The sequence below is a fragment of the Chiloscyllium punctatum genome, chromosome 10 (assembly GCF_047496795.1).
Source record: "Chiloscyllium punctatum isolate Juve2018m chromosome 10, sChiPun1.3, whole genome shotgun sequence".
In the NCBI taxonomy this organism is placed as follows: domain Eukaryota; kingdom Metazoa; phylum Chordata; class Chondrichthyes; order Orectolobiformes; family Hemiscylliidae; genus Chiloscyllium; species Chiloscyllium punctatum.
Window position 1 is genome coordinate 17,407,815 of NC_092748.1, and position 21,262 is coordinate 17,429,076.

General features: G+C 47.9%; 1 protein-coding gene across 1 annotated transcript in view; it reads right to left on the reverse strand.

Annotated features, from left to right (window-relative positions):
• atic (5-aminoimidazole-4-carboxamide ribonucleotide formyltransferase/IMP cyclohydrolase) overlaps positions 1 to 21,262 on the reverse strand; it is a 35,606-nt gene that overhangs the window by 10,266 nt on the left and 4,078 nt on the right. The window contains exons 3-10 of the mRNA XM_072578613.1: positions 18,881 to 18,957; positions 17,145 to 17,211; positions 13,574 to 13,662; positions 12,649 to 12,800; positions 9,422 to 9,578; positions 7,916 to 8,041; positions 2,635 to 2,742; positions 860 to 945 (exon numbers count right to left, since the gene is read on the reverse strand). Of these exons, the coding sequence (XP_072434714.1) occupies positions 860 to 945; positions 2,635 to 2,742; positions 7,916 to 8,041; positions 9,422 to 9,578; positions 12,649 to 12,800; positions 13,574 to 13,662; positions 17,145 to 17,211; positions 18,881 to 18,957 (862 nt within the window). The remainder of the gene's footprint in view (positions 1 to 859; positions 946 to 2,634; positions 2,743 to 7,915; positions 8,042 to 9,421; positions 9,579 to 12,648; positions 12,801 to 13,573; positions 13,663 to 17,144; positions 17,212 to 18,880; positions 18,958 to 21,262) is intronic.

Sequence of the window (21,262 nt, forward strand, 5' to 3'; positions counted from 1 at the left end):
TGCAGGGTGTCTCTTCCGAGCTCCCCAATACTTATCCCTCAGCCACTGTCACATAATATAGATTACTAACCAGTTCTCTTCTTGCAGTGTGCATCAGGAGTTTGCTCCAAATAAACTCATTGCTGTGTTTTCCTACAGTGGCCACACCTCAGATATATCTCATTAACCCTAAGAGGCTGCAGATCATGCCAAGGGCTGTGAAAGGCCCTATATAAATGCAAGGATTTCCTTCTAATAAATATGGATGGCATACAGTATTCCAAACCCACTAGAGAGAAGCCTCGTGACAACATCTTAATGAAAGTGACAACTTGTCCGGGGAGAGCAGCCAGACCCTGGCCTGCATAGGGTTGGGGTAGGGTGGTAGTGGGGGGGACGAAGAGGAAGAGCTTTAAGAGACTCAGCATTGAGAGGGAGCACCGATGAACAGCAAGACTCCAGGAAGTACAGAGGATCAGAGGGACCTGTGCATGTCCTCAGACCCTTGAGAGTACCAGAATAGGTAGTTAAAAAGACAAGAGGGAAATCAGCCTTTTACTCGTGAAGGAATTGAATCCAAGAGTAGGGAGGTTATGACAGAGCTGTACGTGACATTACTTAGGCTGCAGATGGAGAAGTGCATGCAGTTCTGGTTGCCATACTATAGGAAGAGGACAACTGTGCTAGAGAGGGTGCAGCAGATTGAGCTATGAAGAGAGAGACCCCACAGGCTGGGATTGTTTTCCTTACAGCAGAGAAGGTGGCGGGGGGGGGGTTTGTGGGCATAAGGCCTTGCTTCGCTTAAAATCCAAATGGCTCCTGAAGTTTCCAACAAGGCTGATACACACAGATACCCAATGACCACCCTCTTTGTACTTGCCTCTCTGGAGATTATCTGGGCAGTCGGGACGTCACAAACATCAGACAGAGCGATGAAGTCACCAAAGGAGGACATCCTGTCAGCACCTGCGGGGCAAAAGGGCACAGGTTTCCATGACGACCTGGTCCAAACCACAGGATCTCGAATCAGGAGCCAACCCAACCCACTCACCTTTCCCGGAATCAACTGGATCAGCCTAGATTCTCAAGGGGGAGCAGGGAATGAATGACAAAGCGGGGAAAAAAATTGAACGCACACTCGTTGACCTGGGCCTGATAGTCCCCAACTTTTAACAGCCGACTAATTAAGTCAACATTTTTGGAGTAGAAACCACTCCTGAGGTGGGTCTCAAAGTCAGTGAACAGGCGCCGAAATAATGTCAAGGTCAATCGCAGGGGAACAGAATATAAAGGAGCAGGATTTATCTGGTTTTGTAAAGAAATTCAACACTGAGGTCTGAAGGCACAGTGGGTAGCGTCCACAGCTAGAAACTGCTGGTTCAAGGCCTACCTCAGATTTTGGTAGATGATGCTTTGGCGACGTAGCCTGGTATCAATCTGTAAATTGTCCCGACACACCCACGCCAGGAGGTAAGGATGGGGGAGAATCTCCCATTCAAGCCGTGCTCGACGTGGAGCCTGAACAACCCGTTCCCCGAGGAATCGACACCGGCCTGAGAAACTGAGGCAAACACGTGCTTCGACTGTCTCTCGGCACAAGAGGTGGGCAAAGTCAGCAGCAAGGTCTTTACCCGCCTCAGTCGTCATTTCCCCACTCTCATCGGCAGGAAAGGCTGTGTAGACTGGGCTTTTATTTCCTGGGGTTTGGTTGGATTTCTGTGTTGAGACCAGCCAGAAGTAAAAAGGGTAGAACAGCAAAGCTGCAGCAACATCACCATGTCAGGGAGCTGCGTTTCACCTAAGGGATAGGGAACACTCTCTCACAAACACAGTCGTGTTGGGTGGGGGGGGGGGGGGGGGCGGGGTCAGTGAAAAATCAGATTAAAAACAAAAAAATCACGTTGATTTCTTTGTTCCATTAAGGAATCCAAAACACACCATGTGCACACTCCTTCCTTCCTAACAGCCAGGTAGTTTTCTTTTATTTACACTAGAAGAACTGAAGCAGTTCAAAGAGGCATTTCACTGTAGTCATACAGCACGGAAACAGACCCTTTGGCCCAACCTGTCCATGCTGACCAGGTGTCCTGAACTGAACCAGTCCTAATTGCCAGCCTTTGGCCCATACCCCTCTAAACCTATCCTATCCACATACATGTCCAAATGTCTTTCAAATGCTGTACCTGTACCTAACTCTACCATTTCCTCTGGCACCTCATTCCATACACGCCCCACCCTCTGCGTGAAGAAGTTACCCCTCAGGTCTCTTCTATATCCTTGCCCTCGCAACTTATGCCCTACTAGTTTTGGGCTCCCCTACTGTGGGGATAAATAGATCTTGGCTATTCACCCTACCCATGCCCCTTCTGGTTTTATAAACCTCTGTAAGGTTACCCCTCAGCTCCAGGGGAAAAAAAGTCAACCACATTCTCGATGGGTAATAAATGTTCACCTCCCGGACATAAATAAAGTTGACTTATGAGAGTTGATGTCGAGATCAGCTATGTGATGGGCTTCCTGGGGTTGAATGGCCTCCAGTTCCTGTATTTTACAGGTGCTCTGCATTTCCAATATTTTAAGCCTTGCGCTCTGGTTTTCCTCATTCCCAATCCCTTTAAGCCTCACAGAGGTCAGGGGTGATATGTTGGTACTAACCTCTTGCTCTGGCATAAGCTGTAGCCAGTGGAGTCAGTGTGTCATATTTATCATGGACCATACAGACTCTGGCTTCTTCCTCAGTCATTGGCACACCAATAGCGGCACCTGGAGGTAAAACAGCAAAATTACAATCAACAATCTTGAGGCAGGCTCAATTAAAATCGAAAGGCTCAATAATTGTAAATTCACTACAAGAAAGGGTACACGAATCCACAACACTTGGATTTGGCACACTGTCCTCCAAAACCTGCCTCTCGCTTTTCAAACCAAAAAAAAAACAACCGGAAGGAGGAGACAGTGTGCGTCTGCCATCTTTGTTTCCGAGACTCCATGTTTCATTCGACTGTCTGTGAAGGCCAGGCAATGTTCTTTAATTCAAACAGCTCTCTTGCTCTGTTCTCAATACCACGTTGTCAGGTTTCCCAATTGAACGTGAACCGAGTAACAGCCCGTTGTAGCTTAGGAGGGAAGATGTGATGATGCTGTAGTCAGAGGTACAGACAGACGTTTCTGTGGCCAGCAGAGAAAAAGCAGAATGGTGTGTTGTTTCTCTGGTGCCAGGATCAAGGATGTCTCAGAGAGGGTGCAGAATGTTCTCACGGGGGGAGAGGGGCCAGCAGGAGGTCATTGTCCACATTGGAACCAACGACATTGGAAGGGAAAAGGTTGAGACTCTGAAGGGAGACTATAGAGAGTTAGGCAGAAATTTAAAAAGGAGGTCCTCAAGGGTAGTAATATCTGGATTACTCCCAGTGCTACGAGCTAGTGAGGGCAGGAATAGGAGGATAGAGCAGATGAATGCATGGCTGAGGAGCTGGTGTATGGGAGAAGGATTCACATTTTTGGATCGTTGGAATCTCTTTTGGGGTAAGAAGTGACCTGTACAAGAAGGACGGATTGCACCTAAATTGGAAGGGGACTAATATACTGGCAGGGAAATTTGCTAGAACTGCTTGGGAGGATTTAAGGTGGGGGGGGTGAGACCCAGGGAGATAGTGAGGAAAGAGATCGATCTGAGACGGGTACAGCTGAGAACAGAAGTGAGTCAAACAGTCAAGGCAGGCAGGGACAAGGTAAGACTAATAAATTAAACTGCATTTATTTCAATGCAAGGGGCCTAACAGGAAAGGCAGATGAACTCAGGGCATGGTTAGGAACATGGGACTGGGATATCATAGCAATTATGGAAACATGGCTCAGGGATGGGCAGGACTGGCAGCTTAACGTTCCAGGATACAAATGCTACAGGAAGGATAGAAAGGGAGGCAAGAGAGGAGGGGGAGTGGCATTTTTGATAAGGGATAGCATTACAGCTGTACTGAGGGAGGATATTCCCGGAAATACATCCAGGGAAGTTATTTGAGTAGAACTGAGAAATAAGAAAGGGATGATCACCTTATTGCGATTGTATTATAGACCCCCCAATAGTCAGAGGGAAATTGAGAAACAAACTTGTACGGAGATCTCAGCTATCTGTAAGAATAATAGGGTAGTTATGGTAGGGGATTTTAACTTTCCAAACATAGACTGGGACTGCCATAATGTTAAAAGTTTAGATGGAGAGGAATTTCTTAAGTGTATACAAGACAATTTTCTGATTCAAATGTGGATGTACCAGCTGCATTTTGGAAAAGCAAATCTTAGCAGGACTTCTACACTTAATGGTAAGGTCCAGAGGAGTGTTGCTGAACAAAGAGACCTTGGAGTGCAGGTTCATAGCTCCTTGAAAGTGGAGTCGCAGGTAGATAGGATAGTGAAGGAGGTGTTTGGTGTGCTTTCCTTTATTGGCCAGAGTATTGAGTACAGGAGGTGGGAGGTCATGTTGCGGCTGTACAGGACATTAGTTAGGCCACTGTTGGAATATTGCGTGCAATTCTGGTCTCCTCCCTATCAGAAAGATGTTGTGAAACTTGAAATGGTTCAGAAAAGATTTACAAGGATGCTGCCAGGGTTGGAGGATCTGAGCTACAGGGAGAGGCTGAACAGGCTGGGGCTGTTTTCCCTGGAGCGTCAGAGGCTGAGCGGTGACCTTATAGAGGTTTACAAAATCATGAGGGGCATGGATAGGATAAATAGACAAAGTCTTTTCCCTGAGGTCGGGGAATCCAGAACTAGAGGGCATAGGTTTAGGGCGAGAGGGGAAAGATATAAAAGAGACCGAAGTGGCAGCTTTTTCATACAGAGGGTGGTACGTGTATGGAATGAGCTGCCAGAGGATGTGGTGGAGGCTGGTACAATTACAACATTTAAGAGGCGTTTGGATGGGTATATGAATAGGAAGGCTTTGGAGGGATATGGGCCCGATGCTGGCAGGTGGGACTAGAGTGGGTTGGGATACCTGGTCGGCATGGATGGGTTGGACCGAAGGGTCTGTTTCCGTGCTGTACATCTCTATGACTCTAAGTTCCTTCACTCCACCAGCTCAAAACATTTTTCACTTGTAACTTGCTGGGTGTGCAGAGTGAGAGAGACCCAGGTCCCGGACTGTCTCCTGACGGAACATAGTCAGTCCCAGAGTTCTCGAGCTTCCTGCTTGCGCATGTGACCTGTCTCCAAGCAACTAAACAGATTGGTAATAGGTATGGAGAGGGCATAAAATAACTTTGGGGTCTCATCTCACCTATAAGTCTCATCTCTTTATAAGTGGATCATCCCCGATTTTTAAACACCAAGCCCCTGGGTTCTCGACTCTCCCACAAAAGGAAACATCCACCCGGTCAAATTTCCTCAGCGTTCATACAATCAAGAGTTCTACAGCATGGGAACCGACCCTTCGGTCCAACCTGTCCATGCCGACCAGGTATTGTAAACAGATCTGGGTCCATTTGCCAGCACTTGGCCCATATACCTGTAAACCCTTCCTATTCATACACCCATCCAGATGCCTTTTAAATGTTGTAATTATACCCATTTCTATTATTTCCCCTGGCAGCCTGTTCCATCTATGCACCACCCTTTACATGAAAAAAATTGCCCCTCACGCCCTTTTTAAATCTTCCCTCTCTCACTTTAAACCTATGCCCTCTAGATTTGGCCTCCCCTATCCTAGGGAAATGACCCTGGCTGTTAATCCTATCCATGTCCCCTTTTGATTTTATGAACCTCTATAAGGGTCAGCCTCCCGACACTCCAGGGAAAACAGCCCCAGCCTATTCAGCCTCTCCCTATAGCTCAAACCGGGAACAGATTTAGGACTGTGGTGAGGAGGAACTTCTTCACCCTAATGGTCGTGAATCTGTGGAACTCCCTGCCCAGCGAAGCATTGCATGTTTTTAAGATGAGGACGTTCTAATGTTGGACTGGGATGGACAAAGTTAAGAATCACACAACACCAGGTTATAGTCCAACAGGTTTATTTGGAAGTACTAGCTTTCAGAGTGCTGCTCCCTTCATCAGGTAACTAGTGGGGCAGGATCATAAGACACAGAACTTGTAGTAAAAGATGACAGGGTCATACAACTGATGCAATGTAGTAAACAAACCTAGACAGCTGTTAATTCTTTCATCTTTTAGAATGGGTTGCAGGTTTAGATTCACTGATATGTAAATCCTAGAACATCTTTTAAGTCACATTAATGCATTGTCAGAACTGATATGTCACCTCTTTTCATAAAGTCTTAAGTGATCTCAGGAATGTGAGTTGAAAGTGGTTCTGGGATTTACATATTAATGAACCAAAACCTGCAATCCATTCTAAAAGATGAAAGACTTAACAGCAATCTAGGTTTATTCAACATATCATATCAGTTGCATGACACGGAGATCTTTAGCTATAAATTCTGTGTCTGATCCTACCCCACTAGCTGCCTGATGAAAGGGCAGCGCTCCGAAAGCTAGTATGTCCAAATAAACCCGTTGGACCATAAACTGGTGTTATGGAATGTTTTTAAGGCAAAGATAGACAGATTTTTGAACAATATAGGAATTAAGAGTTATGGTGAGCGGGTGGGTAAGTAAGTGGAGCTGAGTGCGCAAAAAGATCGGCCATGACCTTACAGAATGGTGGAGCAGGGACCATGAGCCAAATGGCCTACTCCTGCTCCTAGTTCTCACGTCCTTGTGTAACTGCTTTCTGGTACAAAGATCCAAGGTGACCGTTCTCGCTCCCCAATGCATTGCAATATCTATATGTTCAGTTTCTAGCTCACACTCTAAGCCAAATCTGTTTGAACTTCAAACACTTGCTACTTTTCTCCTGAATCAATATGGCATCCAGGTCTTCCCATATGCTGTAACCATGACACATCACCAGTCCTGCCATTCTTAAAGTGTTCAAATAAACTGCTTCATTAAATTTTCTATTTATTCATTTTCAAAATATAATTCGTAACCATGCCACCAGTTGCTATACTATGTTGAACAACAGAAATAGAATAAACATTCATCATTTACCAGATACTCACCAAACAACTGGCTTCTTGTCTTTTGGCAAAGGGTGAATCAATTTCTGAGGCTGATATAATTTTTAAAAAAGCAGAAGTGACAGAACACCCCTTTCCCTTCCTTACCCCACATCAATTCCAGTGCTCTACAGTAAGTCATGCTAAGTTGGCTAGTTTTATACACTCTTAAGCCAAAAGGACTACCTGACTCAGTTAGGAGATCCAGTTTCAACATTTTTTTAAAAATAAAGCCGTACTTTCAATGGAAGCATTGTTTAAACCCTGCTTAAACGGCTAGGAGCTACAGCATTTAATCCGTAGATTTCAGTTTCGTAACAACCACAAACCAAATTTGATTCGTACAGAAGTAAAAAATTAGACATTCCCAGCCAACAATTGCACGCACTCAGTTTAGTCATGTTTAAAACCAGTATGAAGAATTTTCGAAGGAGACCAAGGGAACAGTTTAAACTCGTCTTTCTCCAAGCCAGAGAGGTTGTATGACAATACATCAACAATTATCATCTCGGCCACGCCAAGAGTTATAGGCCCAAGCTTTTAGCAGCCACATCAATGGGCAATTAATGTGCAAACCTCTGAAGCTAGGGTCTGAGGCTAGCCAAGAAAACAGCACTCGAAGATTTGCAACGCTCAGCACGTTGCTTCCTCCCCGAATTTCCTGGTTGACAACACTAGAGTTAAGATGCTCACTTTCCCCAGGGAAGATTTGGCACCTTTCCACCTCCCGTCCCTGTGTCAGTGACACGTGTAGGACCGGCATTCAACAGGGCGGGGCCAGTTGAGTTGAGATTTCATGTGGGTTTTGTGGGGGGGGCAGTGCAGGGTGATGTGTTGCCCCCCACCCCCACCTGGTGCTGCCATTAGACTCTCCTTACCGGCAGGGCTGACATGCTTGAAGGAGGCAGCTGCAGGGAGACTCAGGGCCTGCTTCAGTTCTCTCACCAGCTGCCAGGCGTTCAGAGCGTCACACAGATTAATGAAGCCAGGAGATCCATTCAGGACTGTCAGGCACGAGAGACAGAAAGAGGGAGAGAGAGAGAGAGAGAGGATTAAGGACAAGCAATCAATAACCCTTGCCTGATACAATTCAACTATATTTCAAGCTAGATTAGAGTTGTGCTGGAAAAGCACAGCCAGCCAGGCAGCATCCGAGAAGCAGGATAATCGACGTTTCAGGCAAAAGCCCTTCATCAGGACTTTGCCCAAAACGTTGATGTTCCTGCTCCTCGGATGCTGCCTGACCAACTATGCTTTCCCAGCATCACTCTAATCTAGACTCTGATTTCTAGCATCTGCAGTCCTCACTTTCACTTACTACATTTCACGCTGTCAGCTGTGGGCATTTAGAGGCCATGAGTTCACGTCTCACCCCAGAGGCTAAAAGGAGCCCCAACCAAAGCTGGAGATTGCTGCTGAGACGCTCCATCAGAGGCCTGGTCTCACTCACAGGAGAGCCTCCCACTGCCAGCACCACTTGGAAGAGCATCAAGGGAGTTGTGAGGAACTGCCATTCGAATGGGTGGTTGCGGGGTGGGATGGATCGGCTGGCGCAGGCAGGACGGGCTAAATAGCCTTTCCCTTTCTCCCTGTGCCATTCAGAGTCATAGAGATGTACAGCATGGAAACAGAACCTTCGGTCCAACTTGTCCATCCGCACCTGCCAGCACCTGGCCCATACCCCTCCAAACCCTTCCTATTCATATACTCATCCAAATGCCTCTTAAGTGTTGTTATTGTACCAGCCTCCACTTCCTCTGGCAGCTCATTCCATAGACATACTACCCTCTGCGTGAAAAGGTTGCCCCTTAGGTCTCTTTTATATCTTTCCCCTCTCACCCTAAACCTATGCCCTCTAGTTCTGGACTCCCCGATCCCAGGGAAAAAACTTTGCCTATTTACCCTATCCATGCCCCTCATAATTTTATAAACCTTTATAAGGTCACCCCTCAGCCTCCAACGCTCCAGGGAGAAAACAGCCCCAGCCTATTCAGCCTTTCCCTATAGCTCAAATCCTCCAAAGTTTCTAAAGGTTCACACCTTCTGCCCTGGGGACCTGACCACAAATTCATCCCCTTAACCAAAAGATAACGAGAAACGACGCTCAGATCAGCTGGCCGTTGCCATACCGCCACGCGCGGGATCTTGCTGTGCATGGCTGGCCGCCCACATTACAGCTGGGGCCAGGCTTCCAGAGCACTTTGCCAAGAGCAAAGCCACCCCCCCCCCCACTTCTTTTCTTGTGTTTTTTTGGGGGGGGGTGGCGCCAGCAGGTTGTGTGAGGGAAGCCACCTACACGCTGAGTTCTGAATGGCTTGCTCCTTTCAAATGCACCCGCCCCCACCCCCCCTCAAAGAAACCAGCAGCCACCTCTCTCCTCCCACCTTGGATGGGCAGCTGAGGCCTTTGCGTGTAGATCTGGGCTGGAGTCTGGTGAGGATTCATCCCGTATCTCAGGCAGAGCTGCGACTTCCCCCGGCCGCATTCCTTCCGGAAGTAATCCGAGATCGCCTCGTCGTACTGGGCCGTGTGTGTGAAGGCCTCAGGAAGGGAGGAAATAAGAGAGAGAGAGGAAACTGATCATTTTAGACTGTATTACCTTGCTGGGCAGAGTGCACGCACGGGCCTACAGCAAGGTGTTCACCTTTTAAACTTATTTCTTTATTTTTCTCGATACCTTTGTACCCAAGATGGCGCCAGGAATGGCAACACTGTACACTTTTTGCTGTATTCCTGTATCCCCCGAGCACACAGGACAATAAAGCCTAAATCTAATTCTAACCAAACTGTCTGGCCACTGGAGAATTTTGCTCTTTAAACCTGAGAAGAACAAATGTAAACAGCACACTGTAAGGTCGCCCTGTCAAAAAACACAAGAGGTGGGAGCAAGACAAGTTATTGGATGATCAAGCTCAGGTTTCGGGAGGTAGACAAGGGAGTGAGGGGAGGACAAGGCTGGTAACAGGTTGCGTGAGGTGAAAACTTAGCTCAGGGCAAGGTCCATCGCCAATACCTAGGAATGTTATTTACGTAGTAAGCATTTGGCCAGTCTCCTGATTAGAAAGTATCATAGCACTTCACAGAACATTTCCCAATGCGTTTTGCCACTTCAAAAAATTAGGACGACGCTGGGGTTGGACACGGAAGGGGGGGGAAGAACGGGACAAGAAAGCAGAGTCGGGTTTTTATGTAAGCAGCACCTACTTTTTCAGCAGCATTTCAAGGACAGAAGTCAGGCATCACAGGTTTGGTCACGATTCCAAACCACACAGAGCTGTGAGCTGGCCCCTCAGCTGGAGCTCCATCTCGGCTCACTGTCCGCTCAGAGCTTGTGACCCCCAACGTACAGCACAGGAGGCCCTGACTCTGTCTAAGGGAGAGGAAATTTACAGGATGACACTAATTCCACTGACTGCAAATACTAACCAACTGAATGAGAGGCCAAAGCTGTGGTGAACAGATTTCAACGTAAGCAAACTTGGGGGCACAGTAGATAGTGAAGGTTGTCTAGGGATTACAATGGGATTGTGCTCAAATGGGTCAAGAGGCTGAACAATGACAGATGGAATTCAATTTGATAACATGCAAGGTATTGCATTGTGGTACATTAAACAGGAGCAGGATTTATATAATTAATAGCAGGGCCTTGGGTAGTGTTGTAGAACACAGGGACCTAGGGACTCAGGTGCATAATTCTTTGAAGTCTGCTTCACATATACAGAGCATGATTACAAAGGTTAAAATTGTGTTGCTGGAAAAGCGCAGCAGGTCAGGCAGCATCCAAGGAGAAGGAGAATCGACGTTTCGGGCATTACAAAGGTGCCTGGCACGCTGGTCTTCATTGCTCAGTCCTTCAGGTACAAGAGTTGGGAAGTCATGTTGAGGTTGCACATGACATTGGTGAGACCTCTTCTGGAATACTGTGTCCAGTTCTGGTCGTCTAGTTACAGGATATTATTAAGCTAGAAGAGTTTTACCAGAATGTTGCGGGGTGTGAAAGGTTCGAGTTACAAGGAGAGGCTGGTTAGGCCGGGACCTCTTTCACTGGAGCATAGGAGGTTGAGAGGTGACCTGATAGAGTTTCATTAACTCACGGAGGGGGCTGTGGATAGGGTTAATGGTAGTTGTCTTGTCCCGAGGATGGGGGATTTCAAAATGAAGGGGTACATTTTTAAGGCGAGAGAAGAGAGATTTTTAAAAAAGACACGAGGGGCAAATCTTTTACACAGAGGGTGGTTCGTGTGTGGAATGAACTTGCAGAGGAAGTGGTGGATATGGGGACAGGAACAACATTTAAAAGACAACTGGGTAAGTATATGAATAGGAAAGGTTTGGGGGAAGATGGACCAGGAGCAGGCAGGTGGGACTAGTTTAGTTTGGGATTATGCTTGGGATGGACTGGTTGGACTGAAGGGTCTGTTTCTGTGCTGTACGACTCTGTAACTACAGGGGTGGGGGGTGGCAGGGTGGAATGGAGTGGGGGCAGAATTCACTTTGGATGCGTAGAAAAATAACAACCTTCTAGAGGACAAAAAAATGAAGTATTAGCGGCAGTCCTAAAGGACTAGGGTACACTGATTGCTAAACTGTCATGAACTGTCATGGATATATTCAAAAAAAGCCAAAGGGATGTTAGCCTTTACATCAAGAGCCAAGGTAAGCGAGGCTGGAAGCTTTGATTCTGCTACACAAAAGACCAGTTACACCACACCTGGACAGCAGTACAGTACTGGATACACCCCCGCAAACCTAACTTAGGTTTCATTCACTTGGATAGAATACAGCACAGACTTACCAGAATAAAGCAACCAACATAATCATAGACCCCTCCCACCCTGTTTGTACTCTCTTCTGTTGGGCACAAGATAGAGACGTTTGAAAACACGCACCAACAGATTCAAGAACAGCTTCTTCTTCCCTGCTGTTAGCAGTCTTATAGACAGACCTCTCAAAGATGAGTTGATCTTTCTCTACACCTTCTCTGTAGATGTAACACTAAATTCTCCATTCTGTTCTATTACCCTGAGGCACTTATGTAAGGGATGACTTGTCTGGATCATACGCAAAACAATACTTTTCACTGTGTCTTGGTACATGTGACAGTAATAAAGCAAAGTTTTTTTTAAAAATCAAAAAGACTAAGTACGGCACTCTGAGGGTTAAATTACCAGAAGGGGTCGCACATATTCGTGGTCACATACCTTGGGAACCAGCAGATTCTGGGGTGGTTTGCTTGGGTTTTAAAGCTATTTGGTGGACAGAGTCAACAAGAGGGTGTTTCCTCAGAGACAGTGAAAACAAAATTAAATAAAATTTTTTTTAAAAAGGCTGAAATTCGGAACTCTCTGGTGTGAAAGGTGCTGGATTAATTGCTCACTTTACAATTGGAAATGGGAGGAGTTTTCCCAAGGTAGTGGGGGATACTGGGCCTCCACAGGTACACAACAGGGCACTAGATGACAGAGTAGGCCGATCCAATCTCCTCTTGTTGCTATGATATTGTTGGGAAAGTCAACTGGAAATAGGCCAATGGCAAGATTGGTAGGAGCAAGGGAGGGGGAAGGGGGGTCAAATGTCAGAGCTTGTTTGCAGCGACCAGGAGTCACATTACCTTCAGCGCCAGGGCTTTCCGGGTCTCCGTGGATGTGTCCTTCTGATCCGAGGCCTCCATCTCCTGGGCAACTGGCAGGTAGTCAGCGGGATCGCACACCACGGTCACACGGGCGTGGTTCTTGGCTGCTGCCCTCAGCAACGTCACTCCACCTGGACAGACACAGGTGGCACACAGTCAAGGAGGCAGTTCAGTTTCAGAAATGGGTGAGCGGTTTCTTGGGGGGGGGGGGGGGGGGGAAGAGATAAAAATACTCTGGATTTCGCATGCCCTGAACCGGACCTGATATCAACAGAGGTTCGCACGGCTAACCCGCCCCAGGAGGTGAATGACTTGTTTCAAATATTTCAAATGAGGTCAGCTCTCCCACATTTTGTTCAGCTGCTAAAGAGCGGGAAGGGCTGCCTCCAGGTGCTTTCCAACACTGCTTGTGGGACCCCGAGTCCCAACCACCACTCAGCAGATCCCCATATTAACCCGATTCCTCCAGCAATCGATCCTCTGGCCCTCTCCAGTCCAGCCCGCACCCTCATTATTAACCGCACTGCTGACACGGCCTGCTGTTGAGGCGTTAAAACCAAGGCCCAATGCCGGAGCTGAAACGAATCCCGATGACTCGATTTAGAGAGGAAACAAGGGAGCGCACTCTCTTCCCCAGTTGGCTTGGCCAACTCAGCTGACATCACTGAGATGATGCGGTCACTCAATGGCTGCTGAAAGCGTACTGTGTACCATCCACTGCTGCCTACACCCAGTGACTACGTCTCTAAAGCACTTCCCTGGGACTAAAAGGCCTTTCAGACATTCGGAGGCGGTGCTATATAAATGCACCAAGGGATTTCATAGAATGGGAGACAGTGGACAATCAAAGACCACTTTTGAGGACAGGTTCCCAAACAACATTAGGACTCAAACCAAAACCTACCGATGTCGATCTGCTCCACAGCCTCTGCCATTGTCACGTTTGGAGCTGAAATGGTCTCCACAAATGGGTAGAGGTTACAGGCCACGACCCTGAGGGAGGGAAACAGAATCAAGAAAGGTGAGGATTGGCACGGTCTTGTGGCACCGCGAGATACCTTTCCAACCGCCTCAGCTGGGACCGACAGCCTCGAGATGCACTGGCAGAACTGCTAGGGCAGACACGGCAGGTTAACCAATGCTGTGCCAGTCACCTCACTGACCTCAGTGCTGGGATACTGAGGCTCTTTGAGATGCTTGGTCAAGGGAGAGAGAGGGCACTCAAGATCACTTCAGTGGGCATGGCCCACCCTGTGGCAGAAGACATACTCTTCTGCCTGATGACTCAGGAAAGGCCACTTTAATGTTACGGATAGGTAGCTCAACACCATCAGTGTTAACTCCACGGCAACTGCCATCGCCTTTCTATCTGACATTCACTGCATTGTCATCGTGCTCCTTGACTGGGCAAAAGGAGGGTCAGGACCGTCTGTAATCGGGGGAGGGGTGAGCTGACTAAGTCTTATGCAAATCAAGTGTGAAAAGGTTCCCACTTTTAAAATACTGGATTCAATTCTGGTCTCCTTCCTATCAGAAAGATGTTGTGAAACTTGAGAGGGTTCAGAAAAGATTTACAAGGATGTTGCCAGGGTTGGAGGATCTGAGCTATCGGGAGAGGCTTAATAAGCTGGGGCTGTTTTCCCTGGAGCATCGGAGGCTGAGGGGTGACCTTATAGAGGTTTATAAAATCATGAGGAGCATGGATAGGATAAATAGACAGTCTTTTCCCTGTGGTGGGGGAGTCTAGAACTAGAGGACATAGGTTTAGGGTGAGAGGGGAAAAGATTTAAAAGGGACCTGAGGGGTAACTTTTTCACGCAGAGGGTGGTGCGTGTCTGGAATGACATGCCAGAAGAAGTGATGGAAATGCATATAATTATAATGCTGTATGACTCTACAGCACTTAGAATGGTGCCAGCCACTGTGAGGATACTAAGACCACCATCCCCCATACATCAGAGTCCCAGCGAAGGGAAAATCTGCGGATTGTGCAAAATAAAAATGTATCTGATCAGCGGTCCAGGAGCAGGGGCTCCCTCTGGGCTGAGTACCTGCCCAAGAGATCACAGGTGGCCCTTAACTGGACAGACGTCTCTGCTAGTGGTAGACCAAGGGAGCATCCATGGTGGCTACAGCACTCTGGACCATGGAACTCACCACCTTGATCTGTGGAGGAAGGGGCACTTTTATCACTCCGCACGGCATCACAATAGCCATTCCAGCCACTCTTTCCCCCAGACGCCAGGGCAGCAGTGGCAGTGGGACAGTATGGTAGTCATGGCCTATGTGGGCAAAACATGCCCAGGACCAGGACAGGGCCAAATAGTTTACAACTACCCTTCTCACTATTTATATCCCTCCCAATTTCTGTGTCATCTTCAAACTTGTTGATTATACCCCCTATAGTTAAGTCCAGGTCACCAATGTACACCACAAACAGCAAGGCCCCCAACACTGGGCCTTGTGGAACCCCAATAGAAACAGATTTCCAATCACCGAAACATCCCTCTACCATCACCCTCTGCTTCCTACCTCTCGGCCAGTTTTGAATTCAAAGCCTTCGATCCCATGGGCTCTTACTTTTGTGACCAGTCTGCCATGAGGGACTTTACCAAAAGCCTCACTAAAGTGAATATCAACTGCATTACCCTCAGCAATAAGGCTGGTACTTTTAAGGCTGGTACACCCACTTAGTACCACCTTTCTTTCTATGCTCATTTCCTCTGATATTTCACAGTCCTCCACCCTACACTGTCCTTTTCCACTGTGAGGCTAAAGTATTCATTGAGGCCTATGCTCATGTCTTCTGAGTGCACACACAGATTACCTCTGTTGGCCGAGATACTCTTTCCCTAGTTATTCTCTTAATCTTTCTTTATTTAAAAACAACCCTTTAGATTTTCCTTTATTCTGCAGACCAATGCTTTCTCATGCAATCTCTTAGCTTTCCTAAATGCCTTTTTAAACACTCCCACTACTGCTTTAGGGGACACTGCAGCATTGCACCCTGGGTACCTTGCAAAAGGAACTAAGCCGCAACACTCCGTACGATGCAATATGAATACAAACAGACAGTGAAGCCGGAGACCCATACATCCCGAGGACAATCTCACCCAATGTTCAAACAGGATAAAAGGCCGGTGAAGCCAGTTCCTGCTCCCATGCTACTTTGGGACTTACTGAAGTCATCAGAAGGCGCTACAGAAATATAGGCCAAGATTTCTACACATATTACTAAATCTCCAATATCTGTCTAGACTACCTCCTCCCAAAAATAAACATCAGCCTTCAGATCCTTTTACTGCTAACTTATTCATGCCATGTTTCCTTGATGGAGCTAAACGCTCACTAATTTTATCTCAGTGTGCTCACGGGGTGAGCTACTGTGGGTCAGTGGCCCTGCTAATCTGGAGAGCTGTTTAGCTTCAAGGTCTGTGGCCTGTATCTAATCTAACAATTGCTCAGCAGTCTGACTTCAGGGATTACACAGTAGGGGCATAGGTCAAAGGGCACATGGGGAGGTGGGGTGCGCCTTGATAGATAAGAACAGGTAGAAGGTTAGGTGGATTGGCCATGCCTAAATTACCCTTAGGATTGGGCAGGCTAGGTGGTTTAGCCATGGGAAATGCAGGGTTACAAGTGACAGGCTAAGGGGGGTGGGATGCCATTTGGAGGGTCAGTGTGGACTCAATGGGCCGAATGGCCAGCCTCCACACTGCTGGGATTCTATGACTGTGAGGTTCATAAGCGCTGTTAGGCTGCTACAGTCAGTGGTTGATGACAATGGAATTGCCCTGCTGGGGTGGGAGGGGTACAACACTGTACAATTCACCCTGGCTCCAAACACAGTAACTCTCTTGCCTTGGAGACTTTATAGCGCAGACTGAAGCTCCACACGTCGTCAGTGGTCACTACACTCCCTCGGCTGATGCCTGAAGCTGTACCTGGTTTGCCAGCCGGCTTCGTACACACCCAAGACTCTGGGCTCTGGTCTGGGGAGATGAGGCCCTGGCTGATTACTTATGAGAGGAGAGTACCGGGCACTGACCCGCAACCTGGTGAGAGTGTGGCTGGCCTCATTGGAGGGTGATGCCCCTCCCACAGCACAATAGCAAGCCCTCGAGTGAAGTAGCTGCGAGTTAGGGCAGGGCTGACAGAGGCGAGGGTTCGAGTGGGAAGAGGCAGCTCCCCTCCTCAGAAGGAGGGGGCTATGGTGCGTGTATGGAATGAGCTGCCAGAGGAAGCAGTGGAGGCTGGTACAATTCCAACATTTAAAAGGCATCTGGATGGGAACATGAATAAAGATGGGTTGAGAGGAATATGGGCCACGTGCTAGCAAATGGGACTAAATTAACTTAGGATAGCTGGTCGGCATGGACGAGTTGGACCAAAGGGTCTGTTTCCGTGCTGTATGACTCTCAGAGGTACAAGCCCACTCCTCCTCTCCTTCCTGGGAAAGAGAGCGGCTGCCTTACCTTATCAGGCCGAAACCGAGCTTTTTGACGTCGGACATGTCTTCAGGAATGCTCCGCGCCAAGATACCTGGATGGCAGGAACGTGGGAAAGAAAGACAAAAAGAAAATTGACTCTTGAAGTATCCCCACAGTTTATGAGAGTTCACATTTAGCCTTTTAAACACGGGAGGGGAATGACGGACACACTGACTCTCCGCAGGGCCCCGCATCCCAGGGCAACGGGGAAGCTATTCCTTCATAAGAGGCAGAGAAATCTCTCATTCTGTTCCCGGCCTTGCCCAGTCAGGCTAGTGGGCTACCCTGCTACGCGCCCGCTACACAACCCAGCCCGTTTACACCAGAGGCCTCACAATGTCACACCCTGCACTAGACACAGATTCCGGGCCCAATGAACATCAACTCCACTGGTCAGCACAGGTCTTTGGAAAATCATTAAGGGATGGAGAGGGGGCACAAGTGTCAGTGACCACTCCACTGGATGGCTCCCCTCTGTGGAGTGCCTACCTGGTGCCCACAGCCATTGTAACCACCTCCCCCTTTAGCTGTGATGCCGTCACAAGAAGCATCCAATGGGTTGGTCTCAAGGTGGAGGGGGGGGTCAGGATAAAGGTCAGTCACTGACCAAGCTCCTTGTCACTGCCCCACGCAAGAGGAGAGTGAGTCGCAAGTGGATTTGGTTGGCAGCACTGTCCTCTCAATCTTCAGCCAGCTCGCACTCAATGCAACAGCGTTCTAGTTCAGAAGTCAGGAGGTCTTGCTGCAGCTGTCCAGGCCCTCGGTGAGACCAGACCCAGAGAACTGTGTGCAGTTCTGGTCTCCATGACTCGGAAAGGAATATACCAGCCATTGAGAGAGTGCAGAGGGGGATGGCAGGACTGTCCGGTGAGGAGAGATTTGTTTGACTGGGCCTAGAGTTTAGAAGGATGCAATTTATATATACAAAGGGCGGCACCATGGCTCACTGGCTAGTACTGCTGTCTCACATCAGAGACCCAGGTTCGATTCCAGGCGACAGTCTGTGTGGAGTTTGTACATTCTCCCTGCATCTGTGCAGGGTTCCTCCAGGTGCTCTGGTCTCCTCCCACCATCCAAAAATGTGCAGGTCAGGGTGATTGGTCATGGGAAATTACCCATATTGCCCAGGGATGTGCAGGCTAGATGGGTTAGCTATGGGAAATGTAGGGTTACAGGGGTGGGACTGAGTGGGAAGCTCTTTGGAGGGTCTGTGTGGACCCGTTGGGCCCTTTGCACTGTAGCAATTCTATGAAAATTCTAACAGGGCTGGACAGGGGAGATGCAGGAAGGTTATTTGCCCTGGTTGAGGAGTCTAGTATCAGGGGACACACTCTAAGGGTTGTGAAGCTGTGGGATTCTCTACCATAGTAGGCAGGGGAGACCAATTCAATGAATACATTCAAGGAAGAGATTAAAGGCATCAAAAGGTTTGGGAACAAAGTGGGAATATGCTGCTGATGTATAGGATCAGCCTTGCTGACATTAAACAGCATAGCAGCCTGCAAGGGCCGAACGGCCTGGTTTCTATTCCGTGACATACAGAGCCCAGTCTGTGCTGCAGATGAACTCTCACTGCAGCCCCACTGAGGCACAGGCACCGCTGGACTCCGCAAAGTTACCAGAGGCTGCACACTGTAAACAGCCACCCCACCTCTAGCTAATAACGATTAACATTACCAACATCCAGTCGACGTTCCCCAGGCCCCGACGCAATCTCTCACCTCCATGAACAGCAGGATGTAGGGTCTTCACTCTGCCGCCTAACATTTCGGGAAAGCCGGTAATCTCTGACACATCCCTGGGGCAAGGGAAACAAACAGCGACATCTTAGTTTCTCGCGACAAACGGTTGGGGGGGGTGGGGGTGTGGTCTGCGTGCCATAGGCACACTCAGCTCACGGAGTGCCCATCTTACACACAACACGACCAACCGGGCTGACAAGAACAGCAACACTGACACATTATGTGACCGGCCCAGAACATGACTGAACCCTGATGCTGCTGAGATGCAAATACAGCGGGGTTTGAGACACCTCTGATTAGAACAACCCCAGGCTTGACTGTTACGTGATCATCCTCAATTTTCTCTTTTTTGGGAGGTGAGTTCAACCCTGCCCTGATCTTGGGATGACTTTACTGGAGTCTGCTGGTGTCCAATTGTGTCAGAGACGGGACCAGCCACTAGGCCTGGGTGCTTTCTGGCAAAGTACTGATAAAGGGGGGATATTGCTCAGGGACCTTGGTCATGTCCTTCTGCCAGGGCACTGTGAACATGGAAAACAAGTTAGAAACATCTCTCGCCGGTCACTGTCCCGAGAGAGGCTCAGCCAGCTAATAGAAATCCCTGAGCTACAACCACAGTATGCAAACATTTCTTTGGGAAAAGCAGTGGCATTTTATTTCTATCGCACCCATGTGGATTCCATCTGGATGCATCGCGGCCTGGTACAGCAACTGCTCCGCCCAGAATTGTAAGAAACAACAGAGAGCTGTGTACACAGCCCGATCCATCAGACAAGATAACCTTCCATCCACTGACTCCATCTATACTTCTGGCTGCCTCGGGCAAACACCTAACATAATCAAAGACCCCTCCCAGCCCGGTTATAATCTCTTCCAACTTCTGCCATCGCGTAGAAGATACAAACTCTTAAACGCACATACCAACAGATTCAAGAACAGCTTCTTCCCTGCTGTTATTAAGACCTCCGAATGGACCTCTGAAATTTTAAATTTAATGCTGATCTCGCTCTTTGTTCATCTTCTCTGCAGCCGTAACATTGTATTCCTCACTCTGATCTATTACCCTCATGCACTGTGTATGGTATGGTATGACCTGCCCTTGCTGCAGGCAAAACAAAACTTTTCACTGTACCGAGACAATAATAAATCAAATCAAATCACCAACTGGAATCATCAGTGCTGGGTCCACTATTTTTTGTCATTTATATAAATGATTTGGATATGAACATTGGAGGTATAGTTAGTAAGTTTGCAGACGACACCAAAATTGGAGGTGTAATGGACAGCGGTTACCTCAGATTATAACGGGATCTTGATCAGATGGGCCAATGGACTAAGGAGCTGCAAATGGAATTTAATTTTGGTAAATGCGAGGTGCTGCGTTTTGGGAAAGCAAATCTTATCAGGACAGAAACACTTAATGGTAAGGTCCTAGGGAGTGTTGCTGAACAAAGAGACCTTGGAGTGCAGGTTCATAGCTCCTTGAAAGTAGACTCAAAGATAGGATAGTGAAAAAGGCATTTGTAAGCTGTCCTTTATTGGTCAGAGTATTGAGTACGGGAGGTCATGTTGCAGCTGTAGAGGACATTGGTTAGACCACTGTTGGAATATTGCGTGCAATTCTGGTCTCTTTCCTATCGGAAAGGTGTTGTGAAACTTGAAATGGTTCAGAAAAGATGTACAAGGGTGTTGCCAGAGTTGGAGGATTTGAGCTATAGGGTGAGGCTAACAGGCTGGGGCTGTTTTCCCTGGAGCATCGGAGGCTGAGGGGTGACCTTATAGAGGTTTACAAAATCATAAGGAGTATGGATAGGATAAACAAAGTCTTTTCCCTGGGGTGGGGGAGTCCAGAACTAGAGGACATCAGTTTAGAGTGAGAGGGGAAAGATATAAAAAGGACCAAGTTGCAACTTATTCATTCAGAGGGTTGTGCGTGTGTGGAATGAGCTGCCAGAGGAAGTGGTGGAGGCTGGTATAATTGCAACATTTAAAAGGCATCTGGATGGGTACATGAATAGGAAGGGCTTAGAGGGATATGGGCCAAGTGCTGGCAAATGGGGCTACATTAAGTTGGGATATCTGGTTGGCATGGACTAATTGGACCGAAGGGTCTGTTTATATGATTTGACAGCCAATGAGGCACATCCACTGAGGTCATCCTGGGAACAGCAACCAATTTGCTTGCAGTACCCTCCCGCTAACAGCAGTGCCATAATGAGCAGATAATCAGTTTAATCGACATTGGTTGAGGGATAAATATTGTGAGGACAACATGCCTGCAATTCTTTGAAATACTGAGACCTTCGACACCAAGACTAACTTGACCGAAAGCCATCAAAGTCTAGGGGTTCGATATCCTGG